Raw genomic sequence first — 27,989 nt, 5'->3', positions numbered from 1 at the left:
CTTTGTAATATTGTTGTATGAGAATTAAAATGAGGTAATCATATACACATAGCAATTAACACAGTACCATACATGTGGGAGTTGCTCAGTATTTCGTATATTTGATGATATCATCATCATCATCATCATCATTATCATCATCATCATTATAATTTCTGTAGTTCTTCAGGGACGATGATGTTGGGCTCTTAGATTTTTATTTAGTCATTCTCTGGGGTCAGTCTTCCTTCTATATAATAGAACTCTCTTATCTTTCTCACCACAGGGAAGCCTATTTCCTTGCTCTGACAGATAATCTTGTCAAGTCCCCCTATTTTTCAGGGTCTTTATATATATATAATTGATTTCAGGGAGAGGGAGAGAGAGAATCATTGATTGTCTGCCTTCTGCACTCCCCCCACTGGGGATCAAGCCCACAACCTGGGCATGTAGCCTTGACTGAAATCAAACCTGGGGCCCTTCAGTCCATTGAGCCAAACCAGCTAGGGCTCAGACTTGGTCCTTTGCAATGACAGCACCTCAGGTAAGACTCTCCACACAGTGGGTGCTGAGGAAATTGTGACCAGCAGAAGTTCTGTGTGGCTGTTCTTCTGCTTTTAATAACTGAGTGCTCTTTTGGAAGTCTAATTTCTTCTTATCATACTAAACTTATAAAATTAAGAACAAAAATTGCTCTTGTCCTTGTCTCTGGCCAATCCATTTCAAATACCAGGCCAAGATAGGGCTGACCTACAGCTAACTTCTGCCAAATACCTAAGCTAATTTAAAAAGGTGGCAACAAAATGAAAACAACAATAGCTAACATTTATTGAGAACTCAGCTTTAATGTGACTTCATTAATTCTTATACTGTCTGAAGTAGGCATTCTTGTTAAACCCAGTCTACAGATGAGAAAACTAAGGTTTACAGAAATGAAGTCGCCTGCCAGTGGTGAAGCCAATGCTAAGGGAAGAAATGAGGTTTGACTCCCAGCAAGTTGGTCCAAGAGCCTTTGTTCTCAATCACTCTTGAATCAATTCTAGACAGATTTATCACAATTTTTAAAAGGCAGTCATCTGGGAGAGATGCTTAGAAGCAAGAAGGTGGACTAGACAAGCTCCTAAGGATTGCTTATACTCCATGATTCTGCCACGCCAATGCCACATAAGCCTCCTCTTCTCTGTGCTGGCCCTGGGGCTATCTCTGAGCCCAGACTGAAGTTTTTCTCAAGTTCATCTTGATGTCTATTATCTCCCCCTTGAGCATTCATTCTTTCCTTTCTCTTTGCCTAAGGTTAAGACAAGCTTTCAAATGCTTCAGGAAATAAAATGTCAGGCCTTGTGTCTTCCTCAGGCTTTAGAGATTGGAAATTCTACGTATTCTAGGATGTGTCATATTTGAGGAGAGCCTCTTGCCCCAATCATAGAATCTTAGGTTTGTGAGAATCTTCAAATGTCACAGAAGTCAGCCACTCTGACCTCATATTGCTTGAGATATCTCCATCTTTGGGAAGGAAAAGGGCTGTCCTTCTTGTATTTGCCCACCAGCTGTGCTTGCCATTCCATCAAGTTCTTACTGGCTAAAGAACTCCTTCTTAAATGGTGCTAAACTTGAACTCTATGTAACTTCCATCCATGACTCTGGTCAAGAACACCATTCTATGCCACCTGGGATGAGTTGAATTCCTGTGAGGCCCCTTCAAGGGGGCTGCCCTGTTTCCCATCAGGCTCTTCTTCCAAGTAAACGACTGCAGAGTCTTTAGTTCTGTTGCAGCTAACCTGATCTTCAGATGACCTTGATCTTCTGGCCACCCTCTCTAGAATGCCTGTGGCTACATGAGAGTGAACTTCCCAGTGGCAATGGCAAAAGTTTACCATGCTTGGTTGCAAGTATGCATAACCATCACCACCCTTGCTCTATATGTTGCTAGTTTAAAATTTAAACCAAGATCAAAGCATCATTTACTTTCTTTTTTTTTTTTTTTTTCCTTGCAGGGACAGGGTCGGGGTTAGGCAGTTACATCATAGCATTGCATCACTCTGTTGACTCACTTAGAGTGACTATTGCATAAAATATCTCAGTCATTTCCACGACGTGGCTCTGAATCTCATGCTTGCTTTTTTTGAGAGCCACAGCAAAGCCCTGTGTTTTCCCCTCTATCATTCCATCTTGTTAATCCATGGTTAGAACTCACAGAAACATTTTAGATCCAGGTTTTATCACCTCATGTATTCCCCCTGGTGGGTTTACAAACCTGCCTTGTGTCTTCATGTAAATCAGTGACAACAAGTGCTCCTCTCAAGGACAGAACTCAGTCAGATTCCATTCCACTTTGGAGGTGAAGTGGCTGGTGGGAGTAGGGGTTCTCAAGGAAGACTTGAATGCTTAGAAAGTACATTGGAATTTGTAAAGTGTGGAGATACCTGTTGACATTTCTGCTCATGAAGAAACGCCCTATTTGTTAAAAGGGTGTTAGTAGCAAGAGTTGGAAAGTGAGAAGAAAATGAGAAGTGCCTATATACCCTGGTTATCATTTTTCTCAAGGGTCCAAGAGCATGCAGAAGCTGACTGGGATCACTGGCAAGGAGATTGGGATCACTGGTGAGGAGGCTTATCTTGCTTTCAACACTCAGAATTTCAGAGTTTTTCATTTAGGATTGCTCACACCATGAATGAAGTTTAAGAAAGCATTTTGGATTTTATTATTTATTTATTTATTTTAAAATATATTTTATTGATTTTTTACAGAGAGGAAGGGCAAGGGATAGAGAGCTAGAAACATCGATGACAGGGAAACATTGACCAGCTGCCTTCTGCACACCCCCTACTGGGGATGTGCCCGCAATCAGGAATCAAACCTGGGACCTTTCAGTCTGCAGGCCAACGCTTTATCCACTGAGCCAAACAGGTTTTAGCGCATTTTGGGTTTTAAAACCTACTAATTTTTCTTTCCTTCCCTTCCTTTTTTCCTCCTTTCTCCCCACCCTCATTCTCATAAACTGTGGCTGAGTTTAAGTTGTTACAATTGATTTATAGATATTAAAAAGCTTTTCATTTGAGAATATCTAGCTATTTCCTCTACCAATGAGCCTGTAATCTCTCATGCTCTTGAGAATTATTGAGATTAATAGTATGGAAAAGATACCAAATTGATCACTTTTCTTACAAGTTTTCCTCATTAAATATGGGCTGGGTTGCCCAAAGAAGTTATGGCATTTCTGGGGAGATTTTAAATTGAAGAGATTTTTTTTCAACCTGGATGGCTTGGCCATGCCCTGCCCACAGACAGAGAAATGGATAAAATGATCCCTGAAGCTCTTTGCTATGTGACCCCTGGGTCCCAGACAGCTCCCAATGGAGGGAGGCTCCGTCACAGGGTATCTGGACTAGCATGTCATGAGAAATCACTACGGCAACACTGAATAGTCTCTGAGGAACCATAGGTAAGGCGTCCCCGTAGAAGTACTTAAAGGCTTAAGGAAGCTACAGGATTTTAAATGAACTGACACATTGATGGCACAACTGATGAGATTGGCAAGCTTGATCTTAAGTGATAGATTGCCCCTTCATCAGAAAGGTTGATATACGCTGATTTCTGAATTCATTCAACAAATACTTACTGGACACTGGTCTATGTGCCAAGTGTGTTAGGCAAGGGAATACAAAAATAAGCAAAGCAGCATGGTTCCTGATTTCGTGGAACTTAACATCTGATAGGGGAGACTAATATAAACTGACTATCTACACAAATAATTACAGAGTTGGTAAGTGAACATTGCAGGACACAGTGAAATGTATAAGATGGGAACCTAGCTGGGATGAAACGGTGGTGGTCAGAATTTGGAATTGTATGGGCTTCTCCAAGGAAGAAGATGAGATCTGTAGGAGGAGGAAACTAGACCAGCAGGTAAAATTGTAACATTCCAGGGAAGATCATGGGCAAAGACTTGATGTGGCAAAATGAGGAAAGCAGCCTAAAATAAGGCTAGTGAGGCCCTAGCTGGTTTGGCTCAGTGGATAGAACATCAGCCTGTGGATGGAAGGGTCCTGGGTTTGATTCTGGCCAGAGGCACATGCCTGAGTTGCAGGCTCAGTCCCCAGTGGGGGACGTGCAGGAGGCAGCCAATCAATGATTCTCTCTCATCATTGATGTTTCTATCTCTCTCTCCCTCTTCCTTCTTCTCCTCTAAAATTAATAAAATATATTTAAAAAAAATAAAATGAGGCTAGTGAGGAGTTCTAGGTCAATGTAGCACATAATATGCATTTTAGTCATTAGCCAAAGTGCAATGGGAACACACTGGGGGGTTTCAGAAAGTGGTGGTGAGAAGAGTAGAATGATCAGATTTCAATTATGAACAATTCTGACTATAAGGGAAAATCATTGAAGGTACACAAGGATGAATATGCTATGTTGAGATAAGAGATGATGGAAGCTTGAAGAGATTATTGCACTGAAGGTGATGAGAAGTAGAGGGACTTGAGATCTCCTTAGGAGACAAAATTAACAGTGTTGGTGCTGGACTGGGAAAGCCTATTTGGGGCAAAGGAGCTAGAGACTGTGGATCTGTTTACATTTTGGGTGTCCAGATATAGGACACTGGTGGATTTTTATTTTTATTTTTATTTTTTAATTAAAAAAATATATACTATTGATTTTCCACAGAGAGGAAGGAAGAGGGATAGAGAGCTAGAAACATCGATGAGAGAGAAACATCTACCAGCTGCCTCCTGCACATCCCCTTCCGAGGATGTGCCTGCAACCAATGTACATGTCCTTGACCGAAGTGAACCTGGGACCTTTCAGTCTGCAGACTGATGCTCTATCCACTGAGCCAAACCAGTCTCGGCAACTGGTGGATTTTTAGATCAGATCAGAAGGATTTTTAGATCAGATGAGATTATCCTGGTCCCTCCAAAATAAATGAGGAGGGATCCCCCAAGCTAAAGGTGGTAGAAAACAGCATCTCCGTTCATCCTGGTCATGGATTCCTGGAGAAGCTCCTCCAAGGCACCCTGAGTAGTAGTGGCTTCCAGCCTTTGGATGGTAGTAAGCTCTGTGAAGGAAGGAACCATATCCACTGTGTTTCATACTGTGCTTAGCAGAATTCCCAGCACATGTGTCTCCAAAAATATTATAGAGAAGAATAATTTTCCCAAGAGCACAGAGAACACAGCAATGGCAAGATCTAGGAACGCACACCTCGGACTCCTGTGCAGTGACTTCTGATGTCCCTTTAACCTCCCTCTCTGGTCTTGTGCTTCTGTTGAGACTAAAGCCGCTATACTCCAAACATCCACCTTTTCACTTAGTTTTAAAAGCTGTGAAAGTTGTTGGGTGAAAATACTTGGTTTTACTTTGTGGTGCTATCATATTTGGAAGCTTTCATTTGAGTAGAACTTTTATTTTGGTTAGATGAAACAGGGAATTACCAATTGTATCTACGGGGAGAAATGAGCAAAGAAAGCAGGTCCAGGCAAAACAAAGGATATATCACTATTAGGTAGGCCCCCAAACAGGACTAGAATGGTTGAAATTCAGCAAAGCAGGATCTCTCAGGTTCTAACAGTCTTGGCAGCCTTGAAGCCCTGGAAGGTCAGAGAGCAGCAGGCCAGACATTTTTAAAGCAGTAAAATGAAGCCAAGGTCTGGGGATTCAAGGTGAGCAGAAGGAGCCACAGCAGACAACATTGATGAACTTCAGTTCCAAGGACAAATTGAGTGAGGGTCGCCTAAACCATAGGTGATTAGTGTAACCAGAATATTGCAGAGATAAACAGATGAACTGTCTTTAGAGCCAGGGCACCCTGGGGATGATTTCACAGGTAGGTAGTGACAATAAGTTAGCTAACTTTGCCTGAGAATTCTTCTACCTGATCTTGCTGTGTTTTTCTTCATTTTCATGCAAAAATGATGAGTGTATCTTCCTTCAAAATCATGACATATGTATCCAGTGGGGCAGATACCATTGGTAATTTGATTTTTCAAAGTCATAGATATGTTGTACACTTGAAAGGAGGACATTGCCTCATAGGCAGATGTTTCCAGAAGGTAAACGATAATATACAGAATCACTGATATATTTAAATGGATATGATTTTAAGCTGCGGATTTAAATACCCTCTTCACAATAAGTGGGGTGTGTGTTAGATAATTTATCTGGCTCTTTCACTCTATATCATTCTGCAACAAATGTTGAAATCTGACATTTCATGCATTTCTATGTAAATGTGCAGCAAAACTTTGTGAGTGATATGGATATTAGAATCTGGGGAAGCATCCATTTAGAGAACCATATTTTTGGATGTTGTGTGGGTCTAGGGCCAATTCAATTTGGAACCATAAATATGAGCAAGGAGCAGAGCTGCTCACACTGTAGCTGTAAAAAGAGTCGTTAATTTAGTTCTATATCTTCATGGGGCCTCAGAGACCATTCAAATGCAGATTTCCAACCACCTCAGGTGTAAATTACATCAGTTATCTTTAGTCTTATTCTATTTGCAATCACCAGAATAAACGTACATATTCCCTACATTTTTGTTCTTTTGGAATGGTTGGTTACTCTGTTGTTACCACTTCTCTTGCAGACAGCTGTGTGTGCATCGGTGCTCACGGTGCCCTTAAATGGGCTGTTCATCCTCCCTATTCCCCTCTAGGATAGGAAGGCTTGCCTTGGAATCTCCCTGCCTCCACTTTTATATCCATTTCTGGTTTTCAGTCTTCTATTCCTTTTCCTTCCCTCCTACTTCCAGTCCTCCCTAGTGTTTGTCTACGCCCTTTAGCTTATGCCAGTGACATAACACTTCCTCACCCTTCTTCTCCTGCCCCAGTACTTCCGAGTCTTATTCTCAGTAAGATAACAGAACACATCTGACCCACTTATGAAAGTAATCTCCTTATCTCTGAACATTTTGATAGGGGACATATATTAAACATTCAAGAATGGGAGTGGGGAGTATGGGTTAAGCTGTGGTAGAGATCATTTTGGGATGGGAAACCTTTTATTATTTTTAATTTATTTTAATTTATTTTTTATATTGTATTGATTTTTTTTTTTTACAGAGAGCAAGAGAGAGGGATAGAGAGGTAGAAACATCGACGAGAGAGAATCATCAATCAGCTGCCTCTTGCACACCTGCTATTGGGGATATGCCCGGAACTAAGGTACATGCCCTTGACCGGAATCGAACCCGGGACCCTTCAGTCCTCAGGCTAATGCTCTATCCACTGAGCCAAACAGGTTTCGGCTGGATGGGAAACCTTTTAATTTCTCTTACATCAGACCAAACAGGCAAAGCCTAAATATTGGGGAGGTACCATTCCTGCCCTTCTTTTCAAGGAAGGCTTGAGAAGGGACTCTGGGACATCAGGGATAGTGGGATCTCTTCCTTTATCAAAGGAAGCATGATCTACATGAGTCCAAGTTGGATTAGGTAAGGAATAAAATTAAAAAGGAGGTATGTCCTTGATATCAGCCAAACTCATAGCCTGCAGCAGACATTTGTGGTTAGCTGAGTCACACTGCCTTGGGATTAGCCAGCTTTACTTTCTGTTTCAACAATAAAAAGTCTTGCAACACTGCTGGCATGTTAGACAGAGGTATCCAGAAAATCTTGGCATCTTTTCCAGCAGCATAACGGGTCTTAGGGAAGAGACTGGTGAGAGCATGGTCCATGCACTCCACCACCAGGGAGAGGTCCACGTTCACGAAGGATACTGTGCCATTCAGTTTGTCCATACCTGTAAAAAGAGAAAAAGTGTGTTTACTCTTTGGCAAAAGGGGAAAAGGGGTCTGTAGAGGCGAGGGTACAAAGGGGAAGATGCCTTAGTTGGAATTTTGAATTTGCCATTATAATCGAGGCCCATTGTGATGGGTTTCTATGTATTTATCAGAAAATAATGCAGCAATGCTTTCTCTAGACTGCTGGCTCTCAAAATTGAATGGATAGCAGAATTTCCTAGAGGGCTTGTTGAGGCCCAGATTGGTGGGTCCTACCTTCAGCAGGTGTAAGGTGGGGCCCAAGAATTTGCATTTCTTTCTTTTTAAAAAAATATATATTTTATTGATTTTTTACAGAGAGGAAAAGAGAGGGATAGAGAGTTAGAAACATCAATGAGAGAGAATCATTGATCAGCTGCCTCTTGCACACCCCCTACCAGGGATGTGCCCGCAACCAAGGTACATGCCCCTGACCAGAATCGAACCCAGGACCTTTCAGTCTGCAAGCTGAGGCTCTATCCACTGAGCCAAACCGGTTTCGGCAGAATTTGCATTTCTATCAAGTTTCCAGGTGATGCTGATGGCTCTGGTAGAGACCAAACTTGGAGCGGCACCACTTTAAAGCAACGAGGGAAACAAGCTTCACAAAGTATATGAGGCTCCTGCGCCCAGGGAGTGAAGGGTTTGACTTTGGGTTTGTTTTGAGGGAGTACTTTGTTTATGGGAAATGTGGGAATGCATGTGCACTTAAGCATGTGTGTGCATGCACTCATGTGTCATGTGCCTCCATAATCCAGTGAATAAAGAGCCCTGACTCGGCAAGAGGAAGAGATCCTGCTCCTCAAGTAAGTGAAGTGTCTGAGTAATGAGCTAAGACACTTTTGAAGAGATTGGTGTGTCATCAGGGATTGGTAATGACTTGGGACATTCCTCCTGTACTCTTTTTGTTGTTGTTGTTAATCCTCACCCAAAGATATTTTTCCATTGATTTGTGGAAAGAGTGGAAGGGATGAGGCGAAGGAGTGGAGAACATCGATGTGAGAGAGACACATAGATTGGTTGCCTACCACATGCAACCTGGGGATTGAGCCTTCAACTGACTAGAATCAAACCCAGGACTCTTTAGTCTGTGTGTTAATGCTTTATCCATTGAGCCAAACCAGTAGGGCCTCCTGTGCTCTTAAAACATATCTGAGGTCCTGGCTGTTTTGGCTTAGTGGATAGAGCATTGGCCGAAGGACTGAAGGGACCCAGGTTCAATTCCGGTCAAAGGCACATGCCCAGGTTGTGGGTTCAGTCGTCAGCCTGACCTATAGGAGGCAGCTGGTTGATGATTCTCTCTCATCATTGATGTTCCTTTCTCCCTCTCTCTTCCTTTCTCAAGCAATAAAAATATTTTAAAGGAAAAAAAACCATACCTGAGTTGTGTCTTCTCAAAAGAAATCTATTATTTTAAATCTTCCTTTCAACTTCAGGCTCTAGTAGCCACAAGTTGATCAAAGAGTCTAAATGAGGCTACCTAATAAGCCTTAGTGGGTATTTTAAACTCCTATTACTCTAGCCTGGGAAACAAAGAAAGGTGAGCTTAAATTTGTGTTCTACTTTGGAATAGTAAGTCTGGCTGATCTCCAAATCCTGACTTGGAAAACTCTAAAAAGAACAACCCATGTAACATTGGGCCCAAAGCCACGTGGTACTCCTGAGACAGGACATTTGAACCAGGGGCTAGTGCAAACATAATTTTGAGATGAAAGTCGGTGATATACTCATAGGCATTTATAAGGTATCAATGTTAGTATCAAGTAGAGAGAACGCTTTTAAAAGAGTTTTTGTTTCTGAATCTACTTAGAAGCTTCAGAGTTGGTAGTATTTAATGGCAGTGGGTTTAAATCTATAGTGACATGTCAGCACTGGGAAGTTTGTCAGACCAGAAGTTATAGTTGATATTTAGGGTGTCCCCAAAAGATATATATATATATATATATATATATATATATATATATATGACAATTCACTTAATTTTCACTCCTTTTCAGTTTTTACTGATTTGAAATAATGGGTGAAGCCAGATTAAACTTTGAACAAAGAAAATTTATCCTAAAGTACTGCTAGACTTTTTTCTTTATGGGGATACATAAAAGATAAAGTTTATGGTACAAAACTGTTGAAGAATTAAGGCAACAGTCGAAGAATCAAGGGCACATAAATACTGAACAAAATGATTCTAAATGTTTGTCAATCCACTGCTTTGAGTTATCAGTGATGCCTGGATCAGAATGGTCATTAGTATGAAAACAGGCACTAACAAAAAAAAAAATATTCATTTCTGCAGATTATTTTAAATTTTGAAAATGAACTGTATGTTAATAAACACTGACTTTATAATAATTAAAAGTGCATATTCATTTTTTGGGACACCATGTATATGTGTATATATTTGCATCTGTGTGTGCGTGAGTGTATGTGTGTATGTATAGTGGGTGGGGTGGTTGAGGGAGTGAGTCATTCTAAAAACCTCCCTAGGTGGATCTGCCTTGTGAACTACTGACCTTGAACCTTACCACAGTTGGCTATCTTACCAAGCCCATTGATGAAGAGGCTAGATTACAGCTTGGAGGAATAGAGTGACACAAAGTTAGATGGGGCAGGGACAGGAAGTTCGAGGTGGAAGTGCAATCCTGATACAGGAACTTCGACCAGCTCCTTCATGCCTGTTGACATTATAGTGTGGTGCAAAGTCAGGTTACCTGCGTTCAAATCTAGTACTTCCACTTACAACTCGGAAACTTTGGGCAACTTTTCTGTTTCTATAAAATTAAGTTGGTATCTATTTCATACAGATAATTTGGGCATTTTATTTATTTACTTTTTAAGCATTTTAAATGAAAGTTCATGTAAGCTCTTACAGTGGGGACAAGTACACAGTAAATGTTCACTATATGTTAGTCATCATAGCTAATCTTTATTCTTATTCCTCCATCCCTGACTCAATCTCTGGACTTACTTCTTCTATCTCTATTCCCCCTGCATTCCTGCTCCAGAAAGTTTTTACCCAAGTAATTCCTTCCTGTACTTTAGGCTTTATTCAAACCTGACCTGTCCCATAAAGGTTTCTTAACCAGCATTTTTTTTCTTGGTCTGAATTCCTTGGGCAATTAGAGACCACACCATATAGCACCCTTCTGGACTCTAGGGTTATGTCTAAGACATAAAGAAAGAATTGATTTTCTTCATGCTGTACAGTCTCATTATTTTACAGTCTCTTTTGGTTACTTTTTGTTTTCAATTAGATTATAAGATAGTTAAAGGTCAGAGACAAAGTCTTTATATTTTGGAACCTCCATAAATCCTGGAACAATGTTAAATGATTGATTGGTAGAGGAGTTTTTTGAGGCTCATTGTAATGCCTTGGGTAGGCCATTTCGCCTTCCCAAGCCTCTGCTTACTATTCATATAGTGCTTTTGTGGTGGTGTTTTTTGTTTGTTTGTTTGTTTGGTAAATGATACACATAATTTATAAGGTGCTCAGTATAGAACTTGGCATTTAGTAAGTGCTCAGAGGAGCAGGAGATGACACTGGAATTAGTAGAAATACCTGATCCATATTTAAGATCCCTATTACTGTGAGAACCTCATTTTTAAATATATGTTTTAGTCTCCTGCATGCTGCCTAGAACAGCGAATCCCAGAGCACCCTGAGTCCATCCTCAAAACTCACATTTTTCAATGTAACCTTCTCCATATTGGTGTTTGATATCTGGAGACAGGTCCTTCCAAACGGCAAATTTCTTCTCAGCAGTCTTTACTGGATCTGATAATCCTGTTTTGAATAATCCTGGTTCGATGCAAGAAACGTGCACACCAAAAGCTTTCATGTCCCGCCTGTGTAAAAAACAAACAAACAAACAAAAAAACAACAACACACACACACACAAAACCATTGATGATATTTAGTGGAGGTCCATTTGGAAAATGTTTGTGATATTTTCTTGTGAAACTTTTCGTGGGATCACAGAATCAGGTGCATTGGAAAGGTGCATCTTGTTCTACCCTCTCAGTTTGCAGATCTGAAGATCAGGGTGGTGAAGTGAGGGCTGGTTTAGTGTCAGAACAGGACAGGGACCTGGGTAGACCCATCCCCAGTCTAATGTTCCCCCTGACTTGAAAGCATTTTGGCTGAGGACAGGTTTCTTTTCAGTACGTAGGGTACTTTATGGTGAAATTGACTGATGACTGGTCTGGCTGGACAAGTTTACCTCCATTCTAGGAACGTGAGGAGACTGCAGCATGAATGAGGATATGCTGAGAAACACAATATGACTTGACTAACCTGTTCCTTAGGCCACTCAGCAAGCTCTTTCATCATCTCACGGCAGAAAACCTAAACCTATGCATTTACCAGGCAACAGGGTTTTGGCGAAATCATGGTCCCCGTTTCTTTAAAGCAACCCAACGTATAGCAAACCATTATGTAAATAATTATTCCCCATATTTAACTTATACTTATATCAGGGGTATATAAGGAAGTAATTATTCATTTTACAAAAAACTTTATCAACCATAAGACTTACTAAGAACTTCACCAATAACCTCAAAATGCGATTTAATTGATCTTACATTTTACTTTCTAACAACACACGTATTGTTTAATTTGAAGTATCTTTTACAAAAATGCCAATTAGCTTGGTTTTATTATTTATCTATATATTTATTTAATAAAGAAAAGTAATTCTTATATATTTTTTTCTTTTACAAAAAAAGCCCTGTGTCAAGGATTGAGTTTTAATAGATCGCAGTGAGGGAGCCGCTCTGGTACGTACGAAACCCTCACCCAGAAACAGGTCGTCTACGAATGGTTTAGCGCCAGGTTTCCCGAGAACATGTGTTGTATGAAGGGCGTGGGGGTGGCCCCCTTTCCAGCCGCACTCCGTTTCCCAGGAAGAAGGGCTCTCCCCACCGGGTAAATTAGCTTGATTTTAAATTGTTTGAAGGGTATGTTGCTTGCATTGAAATAAAGATATTTTTCAACCTGATTGTATTTTTCTCGCCTATCTTCTGATCTCTTTTGGGTTTGAAAAGGGACAGTGCTAAAAGGGGTATATGGGAAAACTTTCCTCCCCATCCACTCATAAAAATAACACCCTTGAGGGACAAATGGCTTTAAGTCATCCAACTAACCTTACCAGGTGAGTAAAACCAGTAGGAAACAAGTATGTTGCTGAGCAAATACAGCTTTAAAGAGCTCCAACCCTTTCCCAATAGGACAGCTGCCCCCACACCCTCCTGGAGCTGCCACTGGACTGTGGCCTGCATGCACAACACCATTTCCAATACTAGTTCCACGACTTAGAAACATATAAACACTCTCTACTGATTAATTTCAGGCATAGCACAGCTGCGTTGCAATCCCACAAACCCTTCAGTTGAAATATTTTTTTAAAATTAATTGTGTCTCTAAGTGTGCTAACATTTTATTATGACACTGTTGCTGAGAGAGTGGAACCCAAGGGCAACCAAGCAGACTAATGGAGGTTCTCCATGGCCTTGCTACTCAAAAGTGTCATCTCTCAGCCATGGGCAGCACTTGGGTGCTTGTTATAAATGCAGAAACCCAGGACCCACCCCAGACCCACTGAATCAGAACCTGCATTTTGAAAAGATCCAGGCGATTCATATGCACATTGCCATTGAAGAAGCATTGTTCTGACATTGTCTTGTGTGTTTATTTCCTGGAAGAATCAAACCTGGCCACCTGATCAAATGGCAAAATGGAGTTGCTCTCTCTCTATTAATCTCTGTAGGATAATCTAACCTTTTATTAGTAAGCTATACCTAGATCCACAGTGTAGATCATAACTCTAACATGTACCTGCAACTGGCTGAATAAATAAGTGGTTGAATTGAAGAAAAGACTGTATGTAATTTCATCTTTTCTCTTGCTTATCATAGCACACTCAACTGGATACTTTCCACTTGCTCCACTAGTCCCCTCCACCCCTGTGTCTGCACTCCCTACTGGGAGGCCTGCCGTATTAACTATATTTTAGCTTCTGTTTGGTATAGTCAATTGGGAGCACCAGAGGAAGGTCAGAGGAAGTAATGAGAAGAAAATATTTTATTTTCCGAGAACAAGAAAAATAGGTTTATTTGCGTTATGCTTATTAATTTGTGCAGTTATTCAATATCTGGAAAGTTAATGTTCAAGAAAATATTAATTTTTATTAAAATGTTCTATTATTTACTCATTTATTTCAGCCCTTTGTATTCAGCATGTGTCTATTGAAAAAAACCTATGTGTTTTTTTTTGCAACCCACATAAACTAAAATCTTGTTTACTTGGCCCGTGTTAGCCTTTGAGTTTGACATGCTTGCGATAAGCTATCTATTGGGAATAACTTAAAGCACCAAATACAATAGAATGTCTGGTACATAATAAATAACATGCTTGTGATAAGCTATCTATTGGGAATAATTTAAAGCACTAAATAGAATGTCTGGTACATAATAAATAACATTCAATAAATGTTAGCCGTTATTATTTCTTAATAAGGTATTTGCTTTACCTTAAGCAGTCATTGAAGGCTTCTACTCCGTATTTGGATAGTGTATAGCCTCCTCCACCAAATGCAAGACGCCCCCCGATGCTGGAGACATTGATGACCCTCCCTCGAGCTTTCTTGACCAAGGGAAGCATATTTAAGGTCACGTCGATGAGTCCGAACAGGTTCACTTCTACGGGTTCTCTATAGTCCTTTACTGTCAGCCAGTCGGTTGGAGCCAGCACGCCAACAACACCAGCATTATTGATCAGGCCCCAGAGCCCTAGAACAGAGAGGAAGGAAAGGAGATGTGGTAGAAGCATTCTTAATGGAAATATTGCCTCTGCTTTTCACAATGGTTCCATTTCCTCCCCTCGTCATACTCGTGCTTTGAAATACTCTACAGTTTGGGGAAGTGACAGCAGAAAGGGTGGGAGGCTGAATTGAAATAGTTAAACTTCTGTTACTCGAACTTCTGTCACAGTTATTCTATTTTCTGGTTCTGAATGTCAAATGCTGATACTCGGTGGCAATTTAGCTTTTTAAACTCAGATATAGAGTAAATTGGTCTATTTTCCTTCCTTTCTAGATGGCAAGGCCAGAGCATATTGATAAACTGTTACAGAGCAACATCCATCTACTTCACATTTGTTTTTGGTAAAAAAAAAAAAAAAAAAAAAAAAAAAATCCCATCATTCACTTGGCTTATTTATGTTGGGAAACATTTATTATGTGCAAAACTGTTTGGAATTCAAGCTTCAAAAATTATGTGGAGTCTATCAAACCATTGGTTTTGATGAATAGACTCTCAATTATATGATGAAGATGTGATAGAGAAAAACATTTGTGTTTTTTTTTTTTTTCCTTTGTGGACCCATTAAATATCTTCATCCATGAGAATATTTCAAACTTCATTCAAGCCAATGTAAGTCCTCGAGTTCAGAATGCTGCCTTCTTAGCAGAATGAGGCCCAATGGCTCACTACTCTACCATGACTGTCAAAGACACCTGTACTGAAATTCTGAGGCCATTTTCTATGTTGGCCATTGAACATGTATAAGCTCTGGAACCATTTTACGGTGGGAAGCAGATTCCAGGTATTCAGATGACAATTTGGGGGTTGTTCCCATATTCTCCTATAGATTTTAACCCCAAGTTCCTTTGCTGTATATATGGCTAGAGTAGCACTTCACTGGAGAAGGCCGGGAAAAGTTCAATGCCCATCTCAGTTTTAAATTCACCAGTGGGTTTTAAGACTGAGGATAACTTGAGCTGTGTTTCTCATGTACACCATTAAAGGCTATCCTAAGATTTCTCCAATCTTCTCCAGTGTATAGCAGGTATTAAAGAGACATTTTCTTGAAAGGCCACCTAATATCCAAGCACATTTTGCTAGTTTTAGTTACTTCGCAACACCCCTTCCATTCTTCCCGGCCCCATGTCATTCACCTTTTTCCCCAACGTGGTCTTTCACCCACTGGGCGGTCCTCTTGACATTCTCTGGGTCAGTCACGTCCAGAAGCACAGTGTGAAGCCTCTCGGAGGTTTCCGCCTTTAACGCTGTTGATCCCGCCTCAGTCAGACAGGTAGCAATCACACGAAATCCTTTTTTATCAAAAGTCCTGGCCGCCAAGTTCCCAAAGCCGGAGTCACACCCCGTAATGAAGATATACTTATCAGTGATGTCTTCAATCTTTGGTTGTCTTTTACGAGTATAGCTCCATAGAATAACACCAAGGACTAGGAGTGCTAACACCCATAGCAACATTGTTTTCCTATAGACACAAGATTACTTCTTTCTTGAACAATAAAATAAGATGTTGTCCTGAGTGTACAAAATAAGAAAGAAAAATCAAATTAGGATCATTAAAGCATCAGACCCAGGATTGATGAACTTGAGGTATTTAAATACATTTGAGTGGATAAATATAGTTTTAAAAATAACTCATTTGGCTAGGAAGATGGCCATGTAGGTACTAAACCACTTATCTAAAGTAATGCAAAAATGAATCAAGTAATAGTAAGAAAAAGTAAATGGGAAAAAGAGAGAGAGAGTGAGAGAGAGAGAGAGAACTGAGACAACTCAGTGCAGACACTGTTGAAGTGCAAGGCCACCAATGAGTTCACTGAGAGAGGGTGAGATGAATAGGAAAAGGTTGAAAGAAAGATGATGGCCAAGGCCACAGAATCCCAAACCAGAATCAGAATCCTCAGATTCTGACCTCTCTGGATTCCAGCTTCCTAGGAGAAAAAAGATCGCATGTACAGAGGACAAAGCCGAGCCAATTCATACTTTAAAATTGTGAGGCTTTGACCATAGAAGCATGAGACTGACCTGGAAAATTAATTTTTGTCAGGACTGGAGAAAACCTCGGGCCCAAAATAAATTAGGCAGAAAGAAGTCTGCATCTATATTCCCCCTGAGCATAAATCACTTTAAATTTTTTTAAAAGAAAATTTTATTATTTCATGAACACTTCCTATAGCAATTCAAAATTCTCACCATTATTTTTAAGTTAAGAATAAATGTTAAAGAAACAGTACTATAGGAATTTTACAGTCTTGACCATTTAAATGTATATGCCACCTTGAAAGGTCCACTAAATATTGTACAGGGTTTGGCTATCTATAATAATTAAAGTGTAATATGATAATTAGACTGAACAGTCAAACGACCTTCCAGATTCCAGATGAAGCCAGGGCTGTGAGGGCCAAGCCTCTTGCATGAGTTTCATGCATCAGGCCTCTAGTAAAATAATAGTTGTGGATGAATGAGGTATTGTGTCATTGAAAACAAGTATAATATTAATTTGGAAGTGTAATATCAAAACTATCACAGGAAAATATTTCAGATTATCTTAGGATATAAAGTTCCATATACAATGCAGTGTTATTTACAAAGACAGCCAACCCTATTACTTTTACTGTGGATAATGATGTCTGGGGAAGAGCAAGCCATCTGGCAGAAGGAAATGAATAAGAACTGTAGGGCTTTTCCTACTTGCCTCGGGTCTGTGCATCAAGGCAGTCCAGGCCTCCTACCTCACAGCTATAAGGCAGCCCAAAGGAAGATTATCAGGTCCCACCCCACAGAGGAGCATTCCATGGCCTGTGTTGGCTTTCCCTGCTTATGGAAGGAAGAGAGGCCACAGAGAACATCCCATGTGAGAAAGACCTTATTCCGTCCCCCATGGAGCCTCAGAAAGTCTCCTCACTTTGCTGTAGGTCCACACACACCTTTACCCTTGACCTGGAAACACCTTTAGAATCAAGAGAGGCATTAAGTACCTCATAGAGGACAATGGACAGATAGGCCCTGAGTTCAAATTCAGGCTTCATGGATGCTCCTGGAATCATAGAGGACAATGGACAGATAGGCCCTGAGTTCAAGTTCAAGCTTCATGGATGCTCCTGGAATCATGGCTGCTCATAGACACTGTGCTCAAAAAGTACTGGCAAGGCCAAGAAGTTTTATAAATTTTGTTTGGGCTTTTTAATATATAATATTTAATATGATTATATATAGATTTCTGGCTTTTCCTTTGAATCATTTTTTTAATTGCTTTTTTTTCCTACTTATAAAAGTGACTTGTGCTCATGGTAAAAATATTTGGCTTAATATTTTGTGGGCTTTTTCTTAGTATTTTCCTTAGTATATAAATATTCTCCCCATAATAAAGATCTTAAACACACACAGAGAGATACAATTAAACATACACACACTTGTGTGTACACAAACAGACTATTTTATTTATACTGCTTTATAAGGAACAGATTGTTTCAGATAAAAGATAACTCAATGTAATATATCTTCTAAACTTCTCAAGGAAATTTTAGGTTCTGCTTTCACATTTTTCCCCTGACAAAAGATCTACAGCTAAAGAAAGAAAGGATTAAAAAATAAAAAACAAAACACACACACACACACACACACACATACACAAAAACCCTGTCAATTGATAAAAATTAGTCAGAGGTAAATATTAAAATTCTAGAGGCTCAGTGCATGAATTTGTGCATGGGTGGGGTCCAGCTAGCCTGGCCAGGGGGAGGGGACATGGGCAGTTGGCCTGCTGGTCGAACTCCTAGTCAAGGAGACAATTTGCATATTAGCCTTTTATTATATAGGATATACACTGAGTGGCCAGATTATTATGCATTCAGAGATCATAATAATCTTGCCACTAAGTGTACATATAGACTAGAAGCTCGATGCACAAAATTCACGCAAGGGGCTTGGCCCTTGTAGCCACTGCTGCCGTGACCCTCACAGCCTGGGTCCAGACAGTCATCCGCATGGTCATTCTGCTGTTTGGTCTAATTAGTATATTATCTCTTTATTATATAGGATGGTAAGTTTGGTCCTAGCTGGTTTGGCTCAGTGGATAGAGCATCAGCCTGTGGATTGAAGGGTCCTAGGTTTGATTCCACTCATGTACCTTGGTTGCAGTGTGTGCCAGAGGCAACCAATCAATGTGTCTCTCTCACATGGATATTTCTCTCTGTCTCTCCCCTTCCCATTCACCCTCTCTAAAAATCAATGGAAAAATCTCCATGGGTGAGGATTAACAACTACACGAAAAGGTAGGTTTGGGCAAACTAGTTGATTCTTGTGGTATGGCTATAATTATTTCTAAAGCAGTCCAGTGTTTAGACTACACTGACTTAATAATTTGGTGTATTTTTCCCAAATCTTTCCTGTGTAGGACTTACTGATTTGTTGCAAATTACTGTCCACATAGCAGGATTTCCCCTTCTCAAATATATAAATACACCAAAATGTATAATTTGGGGGTGGGAGTGTAACTGACTTTTATAAAATTACATATGTAAACATTTTCAAGAAATTTTATATTTAGCCAGGACCGGTTTGGCTCAATGGAGAGAGCGTCGGCTTGGGGACTGAAGGGTCCTGGGTTCGATTCCGGTCAATGGTATGTACCTTGATTGCGGGCATATCCCCAGTAGGGGGTGTGCAAGAGGCAGCTGATTGATGACTCTCTCTCATCGATGTTTCAAAACTTTCTATCAGATCTCTCCCTTCCTCTCTGTATAAAAATCAATAAAATATATTTTTTTAAAAAGAAATTTTATATTTATAAATTCAATTAGTGTAGTGTTTTGCTTAAGTCTGGCCTTGGTAAATAATTATCAAATAGCTAAATACAGTATTGAATATTTCCTGAATGGAATTTGTAGGCTTCATTGCAATTCAAATCCCATGGAAATTATTTGAAAAAGGCAAATGCTCACACAGGTTAATGTGTCCTGGAGCAGAGAGTGATACTTTTTGTGTTGTCCTGTTTTGCCAGAGAAAACCATAATGGGAGAAACAAAAAAACAACAATGGCTTACCTTTCTGAAGCCTTCTACTCTGCACATTTACGTTTAACTCATTTGATCCTCTCAACAACCTTGTGAGTTAGACAGGGCACATTATTTGCCACACTTTACAGAAGAACTAATATTCCAATTAATAAATGTAAAAAGAAAGATGGAATTAGAAAAGCACCAATTTTTTCAGGCAAGAATGTTCAATGGATGCTAAAACTAGTGGGTGAAACTCTGATGAGAAAAAAATAATTATAGAATTTCAAAGAATCTCCCCATAAGATGCATACTAACTTAAAAAAAAAAAAGAGTAGTAGTAGTAATTTCACTGTGGAGAAGTCCAACAGACAACCACCTGAATCAACTTACATGTAAAAGTGCAGTGTAGAAGGTTTCACAAAGGTAAGCCATTGTTTTACTGTGACTCTTCGTATGGTGGCCCCTGGCAAAACATGACAACACAGAATCTCCCCTCTCTGCTCTAGGAGATATTAAACCCCATGGGCATTTGCCTTTTTCAAATAATTTCCATGGGATTTGAATTGCAGTGAAGCCTACAGATTCCATTCAGGGAATACAGTCAATATTGAGTTATTCAAAGATTATTTATCAAGGTCACACTTAAACAAAACATTACACTAGTAGAATTTATAAATATAAAATTTCCTTAAAATCTCTACATATGAAATAAAAATTAATCCTACTGGTTATGGGACAAACCAAGGCCATGTGCCTCCTGGTATGGCACACTCTTCAAAACCCCCGAAGTCATGAAGGCAAAGAAAGATAGGAATACAGCTGTATCAGTCTAAGTGTGATCATAAGATGAGAGTCCCTATAACAATTATAGAAACAAGGAGTGTAGTATGGGAATCAGGTGGTTGTGGGGGAGTGAAGGCTGAGAGATCAGGAACAGTTACTAGTGATGTCAGCCTGAAGCCCTAGAGCATGGAGAAGCCGCAGCTTGTAGGGAAGTTGAGAAACTGCTACCACCATGACCACGATGCAGGACTTTTTACAAGCTTCTCAAGAACACGGTTTCCACTTCACTTCCTTTATTCTGATCTCTAATAATGAACTTGGCATTATTATCTTTTTAAAAAAGAAAGACTTAGAACTCTCCCAGATGCCACACTGAGAAGGATGCAGAGCACATCTATGTATAACCAGCAGCTAGTCATGCATAGACATATCTTTCAGTTCTACTTAATGCATAGCCTGTACTCTTCAAAAACAAAGCCCTGAAGGAGAAGAAACACTGAGGATTGTTCTAGATAAATGAAGATCAAAGAGATGTGATAACCCAACACAACATGTGATCCTGGACCAGAAAATCTTTTTTTTTTTTTTTTTTTTTAAATATATTTTATTGATTTTACACAGAGAGGAATTGAGAGGGATAGAGAGTTAGAAACGTCGATGAGAGAGAAACACCGACCAGCTGCCTCTGCACACCCCCCACTGGGGATGTGCCCGCAACCAAGGTACATGCCCTTGACCGGAATCGAACCCGGGACCCTTTAGTCCCCAAGCCGACGCTCTATCCACTGAGCCAAACCGGTCCCGGCAATCTTTGTTTTTATTTCACCAAAAAGAACATTATTAGGTCAATTTGTGAAATTTGAGTGAAATCAATAGATCCGATAAATAATATTGCATTAATATTAATTTTTCAACTTTGATGATTTACTATGATTATTTTGAAAGTGTCCTGCTTTTTAGGAAATACACACTGAAATATTTGAAGATTAAATAGCAATATATCTTAAACTTACACTCAAACAATTTAGAAAATGATAATAATATGTCCACAAATAAACTAACATATAAAACACACACATATATATATATATATATATATATATATATATATATATATATATATATATGTACATAAAGAAAGAACGAGAATAAAAATGTGATTAAATGTTAATATTTAGAAAATTTAGGTAGAACTTTTAATAAGTTCTAAATTATTTCAAAATAAAATGCGGAAAATTTGTCAAGGGAAAAATAAAACATTTTTTCTAAGAAAAGATTTCATTGAATTACTTTGTGTCTCATGCACAAAATAGGTAAGAACTCTAGGATTCAGTATCTAGTGATTTTGTGCACCAAGTTTTCTGCCTTCTACTTTCTGGTAAGTACACCTCCATACCTTCTGGAGAAAAACAAATAAACAAACCAGTCAGCCTCTTCCCCCTCCCTCCCTTCCCTCCACTCACCTTCCCTCCTCTCACTTCCCTTCCCCTGCCTTCTTTTCTTTTCCCTCCCTTTCCCTTCTCATCTTTTCCATCTCCTTCTCAACCTACTCCTTACCTAACAAAACCCATTTTTATCTGGTAACAAGAAGACAGAGAGGAACTTTTTAGTTGTTAAAAATGGGCTCACATTAAATTTGTGTTGTCAGGCCCTATTAGTAGCTCAGTTGGTTATAACATTGTTCCACTATGCCAAGGTTGTGGGTTTAATCCCCAGTTAGGATACATAAAAAAAGAAACCAATGAATACATAAATGAGTGGAGAAACAAGTTGATCTCTCTCTCTCTCTCTCTCTCTCTCTCTCTCTCTCTCTCTCTCTCTCATCAATCAATCAATAAGAAAAAAGACAAAGAAACTGCATTGTCTTTATGAGGTCCACCTCTGGGCAAAGGGTCATTTCAGAAGCTAGTGTCCCAGCCTGAAGCCTGCATCCTGCATCCAAGGGACTGCCAACGTGACCTAGAGTTCTGCAAAGCCTGCCTTAACTCAAATATTATTCTTCAAAAATACTAGTTCTTTCTCAGTCCCTAAGGTTCACATTCCTTTAGGTCATTGGACCAAGTCAGCCAAAACCCATCTTTGACCTCTAATAGTATTTTAGCCAGGATGCCACTTCTGAGCAGCAGCCCTCGGTCAGAGTCATTGGGAACATGACCTGTACACAGAAGCCAATTGATAGCCCATTGGTTCATTGACCACTGAGAAGTAAATGAGTAACAGTGACTAACAGGGCTGCCTCGACCATAACCTGCTCCACATGGCTCCCTGATCCCAGCAATTCAGAGACTCAGGACACTGACCTTAGTTGCTTGGGTTGTTTGCTTATTTTTCTATCTTCCAATTTATCTCACAGAAAACTGCTTACTAGAGGTACAAATCTCTTGGTTCGAGGGACTAAGCACCTCGGTCTGTAACAGTTCTCTTAGCACCCAGTGGCTGTGAGCCTAGGTCTGGGCAAGTTTGGGAACAAACTAAGAGAAAGCAAATCTGCAGCCCCTAGGCTGCAGTGCCTGAGGACAGGTGCATCCTCTGATGAACTGGCCATGGAGATTTTTCTTAAGCCAAAATAAACACTAGCCACTTCACTAGTAAAAATCTGGGCAGCAAGGACTAGCACCATGCACGCATATGCGGCGCGCGCGCGCGCGCGCGCGCGCGCGTACACACACACACACACACACACACACACACACACACACGAGCAGATTAGGAGCTCAGGCCTCAGAATCTGACCAGCAGAAATTCAGTCCCAGTTGCTCTATCATCAGAAGGTCTTTGGGCAAATTATCATTTCTCAAACTCTACTTTTCTATCTATAAATAGAGATAATAGCTACCATAGAGAGTGCTTGGTAAAATAAGATGACTAAATGCCTACTACACAGGAAGGCCTCTATGGTGATGTCAGGACCAGTGGCTTTCACTGTGTGAAGGGTCTGCTCTATGTACTGCTCATATCTAGGCACAGGTTTTTCAACCTCAAAACGGATATTTTGGCCTAGAAATTACTTGACCTGTATGTTGCAGGATGTTTACTAGTAGCAGCACCTTCAGCCTCTACCCATTCGATGCCAGTAGCCCCCTCTCCCTAGTTGTGACAACCAGAAATATCTCCAGACATTGCCATGTGCCCTGGAGGTCAAACTCACCCCCAGTAGGGAACCACTGGTCTAGAGCTTCCTCACCTTGGGGGTCCAGAACTTCACAGCATCCAGAACTACTTTTCTGGAAATTCAGTCATTAGTTCCTTGGTAATGCCATATTGCTGAGAGTTTATTTTTTAATGGCCTTACAGAAAAGTTTTGATACTTATAAATGATACTCATATCCTGCTTCTGTCAGAATTCATTTCTAGGATTAAGATAAAAGCCTTTTTGCTATCAGAAGGATAGGAAGCAGTGAACAAAACCAAATTAGCACAGGACACTATTTATAAATTTAGAAATTACTAAATTAATACTCACTGCACTTGTGAAGCCTACACTCTGGCTGAAGCTTTTGAGTTTGGGCCACTATAGACTCCTTTGAGGGTGCCCTGCAGATGGGTGGCCTGTTGACTCTAAGAGTTCAGAATGTGCTCCTAGACAGCATATGGTCCTTGGGCTTTACAGGTGACAGCATCAGATCTGAACGATAGAAATGGCTATAATTTATAGAAAGCTTACCATATTCTAGGCCCTCTGCTATAAATATTTATCTTGTTTAAACCTTATAATAAAATTATTTCTTTTTTATAGATGAGGAAGCAAATTCAGAAATGCAGGTTAATTGCCTTAAGATACAGCTGTAGTGCTATTTCTGGAACTGACCTCTAGGCCATTCTACTCCACCATCACGCTTTCATCCTCTGCTCTGCTGCCCCCTGGATTCCCAATACTCTTCTACGTGGCCAGTGCCTTTTGTGATACTTGGCATTAACTATATATTGTGGAAGGAAAGAGAGGAAGAAAAGAAAGAAGTTTCCGTTCTTTCTATTGGTAATTGAATTAATCTTTGACCCCTCCCAATGATCAGGGAATAATTCATAATAATATTCACACTTCCAAATAGATAACTTCAAAAACTTTTGAAGTGTTCAAGTAATATTTATGTCATTTAATTGTCAACCTAGTTCTGTGAGCCAGGTAGGGTAGGTATCATAGGTAAGGTTATTTGCCAGAGAATGGCTAGAATTTAAGCTTCCATCTCTGAACTAAACTGTAAAATGAGAAGGAAGAACTACAAAGAGATGGACACAGTATTAGTCAACAGGAAGAATGAAGATACTTTATCAAAATTCTCTACCACGCCACAAAGATGCAAAAGGAACAGAGAAAGGAGAAGTCATTCTCTCTTTCATTTGCCATGCAAAGTGCTTAAGATAAACCACCTGACCACAGCTACAGGGAAATATTGCAACTTGATTGTTGTCCGTGCTCACGTCTGCTTCTTCTAGCTTTCTCTTTCTGGCTTTCTTTTCCTAGCAGAGCATCTAAAATAAGATTCTTTGATATCACTTCCTTCATTCATCTTCCTCTGCCCTTTGAAAATAAATGATACACACAAGAATGGAAAATAATGTCTCAATGGCGTATACTTTTTATTTGAAACATCGAATTCTTTCTATACCACTTGATTTTATTTCCAAATAGCTCCATAGAAGACTTTGTTTTAGAAAGCAGTACTAAAACTGTCAATACTGATAGGAATTTATAGTATCTTTATTTATTGTATATTAAATTAAAGGTAAATAACCATCTTTATTTACCTTTAATTTATTGTAGATTAAACGTAAATAACTTGAATCAACAGTTAAGTTATTTATCTATATTCAATAGAGAGCATTTAGCAATAGCTTTCTAAAATTCTCTCTTTTTGAGGTTTTCTTGCACAGGCTTTCTTAATACTGACAGCAATCTAGACATGTCAGTCCTTGAACATTTAAATATTGTAAACCTGGGCCGAAACCGGTTTGGCTCAGTGGTAGAGCATTGGTCTGTGGACTGAAAGGTCCCGGGTTCTATTCCGGTCAAGGGCATGTACCTTGGTTGTGGGCACATCCTCAGTAGGGGGTGTGCAAGAGGCAGCTGGTCGATGTTTCTCTCTCATCGATGTTTCTAGCTCTCTATCTCTCTCCCTTCCTCTCTGTAAAATATCAATAATATATATATATATATATATATATATATATATATATATATATATATATTTAAATAAATAAAATAAAATAAATAAATATTGTAAACCTGGTTAACTTATACTAGAATTCATTTTTGCTCTGACCTTTTCATTGAAGTAAGGAATTTTGTGTTTCTAAAATCCAAGTAACCTTTCACAGATTTCTGATGTATTTTTATTTAATAATAATAAAAAAACACGTTTGGGCCAAATGACACAAACTAAATGACTAATGAATTATGTTTCTGTGGAGAAAAAATGTTTAAGTTAAGCACCAGAATTTAAATAAAAATTTAATATGGAGCCAAGGGGTTCTTCATAGATTATGCTTACATTAAGCAATAAATGCTCCTCTGAGGATCTATTAAAAATAACAGTAACAATGATTATGATGCTACCTATGATGGCGTTGATCCCTCACTCAATGGGATGAAGAAGGTCCTTCACCCAGTACATTTCCCTTGCATCCTGCTTCCTGCAGGAGAGAGAGGCTCAGGGTTCCCTGAGTGCCCTTTGTGGGGGTAGGGGATGGGGGTAGGGGGGAACAGGGAGGTGTGGAGAGGTAGTTCTTCCTCTGAAGACTCATTCAGTCTCGGCGCAGAGGTGTGCCAGCCGCTCTCCATGTAGAAGACCTGCTGGATTTGTGCTTGGTATTTTTAGTTCTAAGGATAAAAGTATCTCTGATTTTCTTTCGCCTCCTCTCAAAACTCTTATATTTCCATAGCACCCATAATTATTAATTAATTATTCCCAGTCCCTCCTAGTCTTATTACTTTGTCAGTATGCCTCCTGACAGTACCAGCAGGTTAAGAATTATTCCCATAGCCAGGGTTCCTTTTCTTATGGTCACTAAATAAAAAATTGCTAACTGGAAGAGATTATATATTATAAAAATTATACTTGATAGTTACCAGACTTTAAAGAAAGCTTAGAATACAGAGAGAATACTATAGATAGATGCAGAAAGTGTGTTCAAATATTCAATATATTTCTTTCAATCGGTTATCTTCAAGCAGAAGATCTGAGTTTTTAAAGATGATATCTTAGGAAAGTGAAATTTGTTGTAAGAGTTTTAAGACCAATTTCCGTTTTCCCCATTTGAAATGTATGTAATAATAATTTTTCTTACATTTGAACATTGAGTTTTGTTCTAAAAATTGGGCACAGTTTTCAAATCTCAAAAATACAATGCAAAGATGATATAACATTTCAATTTCATTTTATGCAACAATTAGCCAAGGATATTTTTAGAGCACCTAATATATGCCAAAGGATACTAAGATAAACATACTCCTTGTCCTTGAGCAAATAGCATAGCAGGACATTTCAGAGCCATTTGTACAACCCCAAACCGATTTTTAATTTCAAAGTGTTTTATTTAAACTCTTTCCCCGGCTGCTAAAATCAGTCCATGGAGGGAAAGCATCACAGCATTGTTTGAATCAGAAAGTCTTCAACAAGGGCTGCCTGGATTAAATAGCAACAAAACCACGAACCCAACTTTCTCCTTTAAAAAAAGTCCAAGTGAAAACATCAACCACGGCATCCTATAAAAATGAAGAGTAAAACCTGAAGCAGGTTTATTGCTGTCAGCCGGAGATCCGGGAGTCCAGTGTGGACTGTGAGGAATCCCCCTGTCCTGCTGACCCCGCAGGCATTCGCACCAGTTTAGTTAGGCACCACGGACGTCTGATAACACTGGTGAGCAGGTAGATACACACCAGCCCTGCAGCTGGAAGCCAATGTGCTGTTCCAGTGAGAAACTCGACTAAGATTCCTATTTTTTTTGGAGCCCCTCCTCACTGCAATTTCACAGACGGTACTGCACAGTCCCTGAGAAAATAGCTAGACATACATTTAATTGTAACTCCAGGGAGCTAAAGACCATTCAAGCAGAGACTGCGGAGCGCAAAGCTAGGTCCCAGGTGTCACTGAGATCACTTCTCCTGTGAGATGGACCCAGTTACTGCCTCCCAACATGTTAATTTTTTTCTTTTTATAGCAACAGTTAAACACAACATGACAGGCAACTTGATTAATTCTGTAATCAAAAGAGAGTTTGAGGATTGACACGAGCAATGAAGGAATAAATGACAAAGCTGAGCCATGTGTTACCTTTTGAAAGATGAGCTGCGAGTGGATGCTGCTGCGGACTGGCTGGGCTGATTGCGATCTGCCGTCTGCGCTGGGGAAGGAAGAGTTGTGTCACTCTGGCCGGGCTGATCCTCTGGAAGTGGAGGTGCTCTGCGTACCTACATGTGTAAGGAGGCGTCAGGCTCCCTCCTCACTCTGTGAGTCACCCTCGTTGTGACACTGGATGATGACTAAGTCTTTCTAATATCGAAGAAGTAAGCCAAGGAGCTGTGGGTCATGTGTTTCCAAAAGACAGTATCTTTAGGAAATGAACTTCAGCAACTTTCAGAAGGGACTTAAAAATGACCAATAACAGTCCTTCAACTGTGAGGACAATTTCTTGGCCAAATTCAGCAGCTGAAATACTAT

The 27,989-nt window shown here is 39.7% G+C and overlaps 1 protein-coding gene across 1 annotated transcript; it reads right to left on the bottom strand.

Moving 5' to 3' along the window:
• Positions 1-5,052: 5,052 nt before the first annotated feature.
• Positions 5,053-27,739, bottom strand: DHRS9 (dehydrogenase/reductase 9). Its single transcript, XM_084892358.1, has 5 exons — positions 27,603-27,739; positions 15,688-16,063; positions 14,263-14,521; positions 11,418-11,581; positions 5,053-7,719 (listed from the first exon to the last, which is right to left on the bottom strand). The coding sequence occupies exons 2-5, from the start codon at positions 16,004-16,006 to the stop codon at positions 7,496-7,498; spliced, it is 966 nt and encodes a 321-aa protein (XP_084748484.1). The 5' UTR covers positions 16,007-16,063; positions 27,603-27,739; the 3' UTR covers positions 5,053-7,495.
• Between the last annotated feature and the right edge of the window lie 250 nt (positions 27,740-27,989).

The sequence above is a fragment of the Pipistrellus hanaki genome (genome assembly GCF_964339955.1).
Source record: "Pipistrellus hanaki genome assembly, chromosome: 8".
NCBI classification, from domain to species: domain Eukaryota; kingdom Metazoa; phylum Chordata; class Mammalia; order Chiroptera; family Vespertilionidae; genus Pipistrellus; species Pipistrellus hanaki.
This window is presented reverse-complemented; position numbering and strand designations above follow the sequence as displayed.